This window comes from Mandrillus leucophaeus, unplaced genomic scaffold, assembly GCF_000951045.1.
Source record: "Mandrillus leucophaeus isolate KB7577 unplaced genomic scaffold, Mleu.le_1.0 Scaffold1437, whole genome shotgun sequence".
In the NCBI taxonomy this organism is placed as follows: Eukaryota; Metazoa; Chordata; class Mammalia; order Primates; family Cercopithecidae; genus Mandrillus; species Mandrillus leucophaeus.
This window is the reverse complement of record NW_012101407.1, coordinates 310,714-321,704: the sequence shown is the minus strand read 5'-3', so window position 1 is coordinate 321,704 and position 10,991 is coordinate 310,714. Positions and strand designations below refer to the sequence as shown.

Sequence of the window (10,991 nt, the reverse complement as noted above, 5' to 3'; positions counted from 1 at the left end):
GCCAAAAGATTGTCATAATAAATATACAAATTGCCCAACTCTAGGCTCAGCAGATTATAATAAAAGTACAAAAATGTTTCACAATAACAAAAATGCCAGTATGCTACCTGGATGTGGACACCTAGTATATTGTACAATTCAAACTGTGTGAGGACACCTTTAATTTAGCCATATGTTTATCAAAGAGCTTCTGTAAGTTAGATTTTGTATGTTGCAGGAGACAAAGATGGAATAGATGTAGTTTTGATCTTTAAGGTGCTCATAATAGAATAGAGCTGTCTCTATTTCATTTCTGTGCTTTTTCAACAGAATTTACAAAGAAAACATTTGTATTTCTGTTTTCACCTGTCTACTTAACAAATAACTGTCAGATGTCTTTTAGATACGAAGCATTTTTCTAATGCTACAGAACACATTTAAAAATACAGACAGGAGCTTGTTATTATCATTGTCATTTTTATTATTTTGCTACTTTATTCAGTCCTTACTGTGTGCTAGATGGCCACTGGAAGTTTATATTTATGGTTTATATATTATATTGATTATGTGCCAGACATATGTGATGAGGAATGAAAGCTTTAAAAAAAAGTAGGTAGGATTTAAGGTGAGCATGCAGAGTGAGTAGAATTTTTCTAGGTAAAGTAGCAGAAGAATGATGTTTGGCAGAATGAACATGTAACGAAATGGTGTGTTTGGCAGAAGGAACATCTAACGAGATTACCTGTATGGGAGGAAGAGCAGCAAGTGCAAAAGCAAGATGCTTGAGTGAACTTTGCAGAGTTTATGAGCAGTTCACTTTTGCTAGTACAAAAAGTGTGAGATACAAGAGGTTGGGAATGAGGTGAATACTAAGCTAAGGCAAGTTTATGATAGAATTTTTAATACTATAGAAATTAGTAGCTCTTATCCCATGGGCCATGGGAAATTTACCAGGTAGAATGTTTTGGACTGCAAATACTAGATGAGGAGTGGCTAAAACTGTAGGAACCAGAGTTGTTTTGGTTGTTCAGTGATATCCTAGAATCCCACTTGTCCCTCTTTCAGCTGTGCTGTTGGCAGTGTCTTGTTCATGTCTCCTTTCACAGTTGACTAATCTGCATCAGCTCCAGGCATCTTATTCTCAGAACACAACGTTGCAAGGGCTGCTTTTCTTCATGTGTTTCTTTAAATAGGGAGAAAACTTAGAAGCATGCAGTGGACTTTCTGTAACATTTCATTGGCTGGGTCACACCACATGCCCATCCCCAAACCGGGCACTGGGAAAGCAAATGTAATTTTGTGACTAGCTTAGAATAATCATTTCTCCTTCTGAAGCTGGGGAGGAATATTGGGATAGTAAGTATCCCAATAGCTTTGTGTTTCTTCTGCAAGAAAGAATTAGGAATGGCTATTGGTAGGGAGCCAGCAATGGTTGTTGCAGGGACTCATTGGAGAAATTTGAGCAGGGGAGTCAGAAGATTAAATTGGAGTGTTAAGGCATTCTGGCTATGGTGTAAAACAGGGGTTGTCAAGCTTTTTCTGTAAAGGACTAGGTGGGAAATATTTTAGACTATGTGATCTCTGTCATACCTACTTAACCCTGCTGTTGTAGTGTGAAAGCAACTATGGATAATATGTAAGCAAATAGGCATGACTGAGATCCAATAAAACTTTATTTATAAAACCATAAGGCAGACTGGATTTGGCCTGTGGCCTATAGTTTGTGACCCCTCATAGAGGTTGATGGAAGGTAACCATGTAAAGAAACCAGGAGACAAAGGAAGCTTTTGCAGTAGTCAGCTATTGCTTTCTTGTCATATATCCTTGGACTAGTATCAATGTATTTAAGGTTTTTACCCATCTGTGGTAAAATAAATAAAGTTAGGAATCTCAGTTTTTCATTTTAAAATGTTGGCCTTTTTTGGTGTTATGCCTTTTTCATTTGTTTTGTTTAAGTTCTTTTTTAAAGTAAGAAATAACATTAATAGTTGGCAGATTTTTTTTTAAATAAAAGTCATTTGGTAAATGTTTATGTTCCCAGTGGCAGTGAGAATATAAAGCAGAGGCAGAAGAGAGGGATGGTCAATATGATTTAGTGATGATTGAATGAAAAAGGTTTGGGGGATAGAGAGAAAGATGATTCGCAGGTTTCCAGGTTGTACACTAGCATTTAACCTGGACATGAGGAAGGAGCAGGAAATTTTCTGGTGAATACAGAATAGCAAAGAGCAGCAGGTCAGCAGGAATGACTAATTTTTTTCTGTGCATGTTTAATGGCATATTCTTATATTTTGAGTAGGTAATTGGATAATCAGCATTTTTAGCTGGCATCCTACTAGTTTGACTCTCAGTAATAAGAATTGTCAAAGATTCAAGAATCTGAAAGTTGATGATAAATATCCATGTGCATCACCATCAATGACTGAAAGTCAGTCAGCATCCACAGAATTGGGACAGATGAAATTAATGGATAAAGATGTATATTGGAGTTGTGTTTTCCTTAGGGAATGATACTCTCCATGACCTATGTGAGTCACAGCTGCCAGAAAACAAAGAGAGAAAGGAACGTATTAAAGAAGCACAGCAAATTCAGTTCTAGAGTGCCTCTGCTTGACTTCAAGTTATATTCTGACTTCTAAAAAATCATTTTCTGGCAAAATGTGCTTTGTGTTTCCTCCTCTCTTTCTGCCTGCAACCAAACAGAATCCCTTTTAGCAGGGAATTTTTGTGTTCTTCCTCTAACAAAAGCAACAAAAATAACAAAAAGAAGTAAGAGAAAGAGCTTTTTTTGTATAGGCTAGTATTTAAAGTAAACTTGAGAGTGAGTACTAGGATTATATTTAGAATTTAGGGACTAGATGAGAAAACTATATAGAAATCTAAAGATTGCTGACTCAAACACAATGTGGTTTCTTTGCTTTATTTTCACAGCTCTGAATTCACAACTATTAGTTATATTTATATGCACTATTACTTTAGAAAGCACTTTCCCAAACCAAATATTAAGTGATTTCTTGTAGTTTCTATGACTTTATTACAGAATTGACTTTCCAAATGTTCATAACAATTATTGAGAGTTTTCTACATAGTATCATCTCAGCTGTGTCCACATGAGCTATCTATCTCCTTGTGTTAATGAATAATGATTCACTAGGAATATTGGTTTTGGCATTTAAAGTGATTTATATCTAATGCAGATAGAACGAGACTACTCTTGAACATTAATGTCCAAGCATCTTAAAATTACACATAAGGCTTTCATAATCTGACTTCTGCCCCAGCCTCCATCTTTAGCCCTTTTCCCTGTGTGCCCTTTCTCTGGCATTACTGAACTGCTGATAAAGACCTACTCACTCATCCTTCTGTTGTAGGCAAATACACATTCACTCTTGCAGGCCTTACTCCCTATCTTGTTGCTTCCTGGCATACTGTCACCCTTTCCTGCCCTGTACCCCTTTTAATCTGGCTAGCCTCAATATTTAAGTCTCTGCTTGGGCATGATTTCTGGAAAAGCCATCCCTGACATGCTTTATTTTCATTCTTGTTAAACCCTAATGCCTGGCATGTATGTAGCAGGATTCAATGAAAAATTGCTGAGTCAAATAAAGACTGTTTATAAAAGGTGATGTGCAAGACAGTCTTGGAGCAGAGGGGACAGATGTGGAACAATAATGTACAGTTCAGGCGGTAAAGGTGCAGTAGAAAAATCAGTAAAGTACAAAGGGAGCCTCAAAGAAAGAGGTACCTGTTTATCTGGGGAAAGACATGTAGAGTCAAGAAAGACTTCACATAGGATTGTTTTAAATTGTCAGAATAGTGGAGGGAAACATTTTAGATATTAGGAAGACATTGTACACTAATAAAGGTATCAGCAGTGATTTTGGAAATCATTTATAAGGTACTATTAGGAAGTGGAGAACAATATACCATGTTACCTTATATGTTTCTACTATATTTTAAAGTTGCGTTTCTGGTGGTTTTGTTCATTTATGTTTGGTGGATGAATTTGTGAGTGAATGTTTGACGTGTTTGTATATCTTCGATCTGGTGACATGACCAAGTGGTTTGTTGAAGTTTTGGAGAATTATTTCTTAAGTAACTATTTCATGAAAGATTAAGCTTCATTTAAATGCTCCATTTATGAAATAAAATGAAATGTAGTTTTTAATTGTTCTAAGTGATTCGTTTTAACTGAATGTATGGCTTTCTCTTCAGAACAAGACTTAAAGCTGACATCAGAGGAAGAGCCACAAAGGCTTAAAGGAGGTGAAAATAGACAGCATGAGGCATGTAAAATTTTAAATGCATATTTCTGGTTTAATGTTGTTTTCTTTGTTTTAATAATATTAGTCCAAATAAAATTACCTTTCAGACTAGGCTTTGAGAATCAATGGATTCTTTTTTTAAAAGAATATTTTAATAGATTCTTAAAGTTTACTTTAATAAATGTAGCAACCTCATTAATAGAAGAATCAATAGATTCTAATTTAATATTTGCTATTTAACTTAAACATTATAACCTACTATTAAATTTAAGATGTTCTTGTTTAAAATATTCTTACCTGCTTTCTTGACTAGCTTATAGCTAATTTTTCCCTTTGGAATAGAGGCAAAAAAAAAAAAAAAAAATCCAGAACTTTGTTATTTATTTATTTATTTATTTATTTATTCAGTTTGTTTGTTTGTTTGAGACAGAGTCTTGCTCTGTCCCCCAGGCTGGAGTGCAGTGGTGCGATCTCTGCTCACTGCAAGCGCTGCCTCCCGGCTTCATGCCTTTATCTCATCTCAGCCTCCCCAGTAACTGGGACTACAGGCACCCCGCCACCACGCCCGGCTAATTTTTTTGTGTTTTTAGTAGAGACGAGGTTTTACCATGTTAGCCAGGATGATCTCGATCTCCTGACCTCGTGATCCGCCCGCCTCGGCCTCCCAAAGTACTGGGATTACAGGCGTGAGCCACAGCGCCCGGCCTGTTCTTTTATTTTTACAACACCTTAGCATGATAAAGAAAGTAACATTACTGGGTATATACCCAAAGGATTATAAATTATGCTGCTATAAAGACACATGCACACGTATGTTTATTGCAGCACTATTCACAATAGCAAAGTCTTGGAATCAACCCAAATGTCCATCAGTGACAGATTGGATTAAGAAAATGTGGCACATATACACCATGGAATACTATGCAGCCATAAAAAAGGATGAGTTTGTGTCCTTTGTAGGGACATGGATGCAGCTGGAAACCATCATTCTTAGCAAACTATCACAAGAACAGAAAACCAAACACTGCATGTTCTCACTCATAGGTGGGAACTGAACAATGAGATCACTTGGACTCAGGAAGGGGAACATCACACACCGGGGCCTATCATGGGGAGGGGGGAGGGGGGAGGGACTGCATTGGGAGTTATACCTGATGTAAATGACGAGTTGATGGGTGCAGCACAGCAACATGGCACAAGTATACATATGTAACAAACCTGCACGTTATGCACATGTACCCTACAACTTAAAGTATAATAATAATAAATAATAAAAAAAAAAACAACAAAAAAAAAGAAAGTAACATCGACCGGGCGCGGTGGCTCACGCCTGTAATCCCAGCACTTTGGGAGGCCGAGGCGGGCGGATCACGAGGTCAGGAGATCGATACCATGGCTAACATGGTGAAACCCGTCTCTACTAAAAATACAAAAAATTAGCTGGGTGTGGTGGCGGGCGCCTGTAGTCCCAGCTGCTCAGGAGGCTGAGGCAGGAGAATGACGTGAACCCGGGAGGCAGAGCTTGCAGTGAGCCGAGATCCTGCCACTGCATTCCAGCCTGGACCACAGAGTAACATCAATTATTGGATAATATTATTAAGCAATTGAAGTTATGAACAGTGTAACAGTGTTAATATTATTAAGCAATTGAAGTTATGAACAGTGTAACAGTGTTGGTCCCTGAGCTGGATTCATAGTAAAGAAGTAATCATGGCCAGTGATTGAAAATCTGCAGTTTCATATTGCCAATCACTGATGCCAAGGTTAAAGATGCATTCTGCCTTGTGGTCTGTCATTGACCTCGGGGTTTCTGTTCAGGGAGAGAACCAGATCATGAAAGCAACCCAACTGCCTATTACAAGAATCATATTTTGCTTTTGATGTTAGTGTACAAACACAATAACATTTTACTTATTTCAGTTGCAGAAAATCAGTGCATATTATTTAAAAATTTTTACCCATTGTTAGTACACATTAGAATATATTAGAACTGGACTTAAGCAGATAGTCTAGATACATAACACTATCATATTACGGTATATAATTTCAGTTAAAATTTAAGAATTTGCATTTCTTTCTGTTTGATGTTGATTTCAGCTCCTAATAATTTTAAGTGTGCCTACACTCCAGTTAGTAATCTTTTAAAAAAGCACTTAAATGCACTGTAGGGGCTCAGTAGTTAGGGTATGGTGAAGTAAAATCTTTTCAAGTGAGGAAGCCTTTGCAACACTACAAATCATCTGCTAATTCATTTTTGGTAGATTTAACACGTAATGAATTAAGTTTAATCCAAACAAATGGTGACACAGTTAAGTTGGCTGGTTCTTGTTTTTCTTCTCCCTTTGGCTAAGGTGAATTATTTTTCACGTGTTAGTCAGAAGCCAATGATGTGGCAGTAGCTTAACATAGATTAAAAAGTTAATTCTTAATTTTAATTATTATTTATTTTAACAGGTAAATTTTAATTTTAATTATTTTCTAATTTTTCATTGTCCATACTTGATTACTTAAGAGTAAAATTATTTTAAAAGCATGCAGTCCAAAAGTTCAGACATTTGAGAAATACAACAAGCAAATTAACCTTCTATTTTTGCATCTGCAGAAAATGTCTCAAGAACCAGACGTAAATAAGGATTGCGATAGAGAGGTATACTTTTATATTCAAATGTTACTGTTGAATTAGATTTTTACATTATGTTGTTTAACAAACTGTAGTAAGTTTAGGCATGTACAATTATATCATGTAAGTAGCATAAATCATCAGCGAAAAATTTAGCATTTAACTCAGAACGCTAAGTTTTGTACATTGAGTTTTAGAGACAAACCCTAGAGATATTCTTCATCATTATGGAATAATCCTGAATGGTTCCACAAAATGCTAGGTAATGCCACTTTAGGAGCTTTGGATCAATCATTTTATCTTTCTTGGTTTTAGTCTGATTATCAATAGATAATGTGGCTGAAGAAGATAATTTCTTATTTTGTATATCCTCCAGCTAGAAAATTTTATGGCTATTGAATGTGAAATTTGGGGAACATCTCACTTTCTGGAATTCCACACTAGCACCTCAGCAGTTTCACTCTCCTCCTTGTGCTGTGACAAACTTTGGTTCCCATGTTTCAGTGAGCACCTTTATGTTTTTGATATCCCAGGAATCAAATGAAAAAAGAACGATCAAAGGCAGTGGGGGAGAAGAATATCTTAGTGCGGAAAAGGGCAGTCTTCCTTTCTATTCCTGAAGCCCCACAGTGTCTCATCCTCTAAATCTGACTACTTAATGGAAAATCCAGGTGGTAAAGATGGAAGAAGATACATTTTGCATCTTTGTCTTTTTATTTGTGTGTTCCCACAAGTCAGATGGGGTGAATATTTATATTAGATTCTGAAGAGTGGTTGGGAATAAAAGCACAAAATGAAGGAGGGCCCTTTTTGAAATTTTTGAAAACTGTTTAATTCATTCAAACAGAAATGAAGCAAACTTTACAAAAATTTCAATGATATATAATGATATAATTACATATTAAAATTATATGGTAACAGTTCTGTATATATGATTAAATTTAAATGTCAAATATTTTTAATGACTAAAGTAGCAAACTGAGTCAAGTGATAAAATCAATTAAAATAAAAAGGTTCTTTTTATTCAATAAAGCAATAACCATCCTTAATATCAAACTTCCACTCAAGGCTGAAGAAGAAATGCAGAGGCATGGAAGTAATAACGTGGGAATATCAGTAAACCTGACTGATGGTGCTGCTGCTGGCAATGGTGATGATGGATTAATTCCACAAAGAAAGAGCAGAAAACCTGAAAATCAGCAATTTCCTAGCACAGAGAATGAAGAATATCATAGGTATGGTAACATTCAATGGGAAATAACTATGTGCTTTTGAACTAATCCTAATTTGGGCTAATATTAATGATGAACAAAGTTTACACTTTTACTAGGATATTCAGCCTTGTCTGGTAATCAGAAGAATGAAAATCAGCAAACAATGTGTTACCATTTTTTCCAGTCGTTAATTTATTTGAAAAATAACCAGTATTGGCAAATGTGAGGGAAAAAGCATTTTCTTTTCTTTTTAGTGAACTTTAATTTTAGCTTCAAGGGTACATGTGCAGGTTTGTTATATAGGTAAACTGTATCATGAAGATTTGGGCTACAGATTATTTCATCAGCCAGATAATAGGCAAAATACCAGATAGGTAATTTTTTGGTGCTCTCCCTCCTGCCACCCTTCACCCTCAAGTAGGCCCCAGTGTCTTGTTCTCTTCTTTGTGTTCATGAGTTCTTATTGTTTAGTTTCCACTAATGAGTAAGAATATGTGGCATTTGATTTTCTGTTCCTGCGTTAGTTTGCTTAGGATAATGGCCACCAGCTCCATCTGTGTTGCTGTAAAGGAAATGGTCTCACTGAAAAAGACATTCTCACATACTGTTGGTAAATACATTTTGGTGTTAATTTAGTAGCATTTTCACACACACACACATATATAACATAGTAAGGATATATAATATATGTATGTTGAAGATATTTGTATAGATATATATACACACATATATACATATATATTTATATTACATATATACTTATGTATAAGGACATTTATTATAGCATTATTATATCAACAAGCTGGAGTTAGTCTAAGTCCTTATCAATAGGAAATAGCTCAATGTTCATACCCAGAAAATAATACAGAATGCAACCTTTTTTTTTTTTTTTTTTGAGACAGTCTCATTCTGTCGGCCAGGTTGGAATGCAGTGACATGATCTTGGTTCACTGCAACCTCTGCCTCCCAGGCTCAAGCAATTCTCCTGCCTCAGCCTCCCGAGTAGCTGGGATCACAGATGTGTGCCATCATGCCTGGCTAATTTTTGTATTTTTAGTAGAGATGGGGTTTCACCATGTTGGCCAGGCTGGTCTTGAACTCCTGACCTCAGGTAATCCACCCGCCTCGGCCTCTTAAAGTTCTGGGATTACAGGCATGAGCCACCGTGCCCGGCCAGTATGCAACCATTTTTTAAAAAATGAGGTTAGATCCAGAGTGTACTGATTATTTCACAGTAAACATGTATTTAAAACATTTAGTTTGATGAGCCATCTTAAGACAATTTTGTTAGAATTCTTGTAATATCTGCTATGTTGCAAATGGAAGCTACATGCTATGTTGACACTGTAACTTGTTAGCAACAAGATTGCTAGTTATTAAATTTTTGTTGTCAATGCCTGAATGCTGAAATATTGGAACCTCAATCTGAATATTGCTAAGGGATTGCACATGGGGATCTATATTTCATATACACATTTCAGTATATTGGGTAAAACTTGTTAAAATGCATCAAAGGATGTTTGATCTACTAAACCAGGAGTTGGCCAGCTTTTTCTGCAAAGAGCCAGTTAGTAAATATTTTATGTGTTGTGGACTATATATATTTATTTTTTTAAGACAGGGTCTCGCTCTGTTGCCCAGGCTGGAGTACGGTTGCATGATCATGGCTCACTGCACCCTTGACTTTTTGGGCTCTAGTGATCCTCCCACCTCAGCCTCTGTACTAGCTGGGACCACAGGTGTGCAACATCACACCCAGCTAATTTGACTCTATGGACTAGAAAGTGAATAAGCATGACTGTGTTCCAAGGTACTTTACTTACAAAAACAGGCAGTGGGCTGGATTTGGCCCACAAGTGCTAATTTGCTGACTCTTGTGCTAAAAGGAAGGTGCTGCTAATGCAGTGACTTTTATTTGTAAAAGTGCCCTGTATGCCTGACATTATTCTTCCTTTGAAAAAAGAATATATTTCGGTATTCACCTCACCATATTTTTCAATGGTGACTTCATATAATTTTTATATTCATATAATTCATATAATTATACTTCATATAATTTTTAAAATTTAATTTATAAAATAAGATTATTTTCTGCATTTTTCCTATTTTATTTCTGTTAATAGAACTCACTATTTTACTGTGATCAATTACTTTGTATACTTGATGAGTATCAGCTCTTCTAGAATTGGCTGGTTTTTATCAAGCAAGAAATACTCCCCTTAAAACTCTTAGTATTAGTCTTTATTTATAAGCATGAACAAAATGATAATGAGCTTATGTAATCTAGAAATGTTCAAGGGGTCTTTTAGTTCTATAATTTTAAGAATGTAATATCTTGGTCTGGCATTTTAAAATGCCATATTGTATAATTTTTATAACGTTTAAAATGTATAATTGTTATATAAAATTTAAAACTGAACTATTTATATAAAATTTGAAAACTACTGTTTCTTATCTATCACTATTCATGACTGTGGAAGAAAATTACATTATTCAGAGTCATGACTCCTAAGTGTGATGTCCTTAAAAGAACTGTCTACACTCACGAACTCAAATTTTCTTTCCATTCATTGCTGATCTCATGCCAGTAGTCTTCAACTTCAGCACTCCTCCAAAATTGTTTTTCTCAAGATTATCACTAATTTTTTCTGTAACAAATCTAGGCATTTTTTTCTTACACCTCGTTTTATTTAATTTGTCAGCAATATTTGACCCTATGGAGGACCTCTTCTCCGTAACAGTGTCTTCGCTTGGCTTTCAGGACCTCCCTCCCTCAGGCTTTTCATCCTTTTCTTTCTACTCCATTCATTATGGTCTGTTTTGCTTGCTCCTCCTCATCTTTCACCTTTTGCACATTGTTGTCTCCCAGGTCTCAGTCCTAAATCTTATCCCTCCCCTCCCCTCCCCTTCCCT

The 10,991-nt window shown here is 35.9% G+C and overlaps 1 protein-coding gene across 1 annotated transcript in view; it reads left to right on the top strand.

Moving 5' to 3' along the window:
- Nucleotides 1–10,991, top strand: part of LOC105535266 (POTE ankyrin domain family member A-like) — a 60,231-nt gene that overhangs the window by 21,839 nt on the left and 27,401 nt on the right. Inside the window, 3 exon segments of the mRNA XM_011974275.1 lie at nt 4,195–4,265; nt 6,847–6,891; nt 7,933–8,099. Of these exon segments, the coding sequence (XP_011829665.1) occupies nt 4,195–4,265; nt 6,847–6,891; nt 7,933–8,099 (283 nt within the window).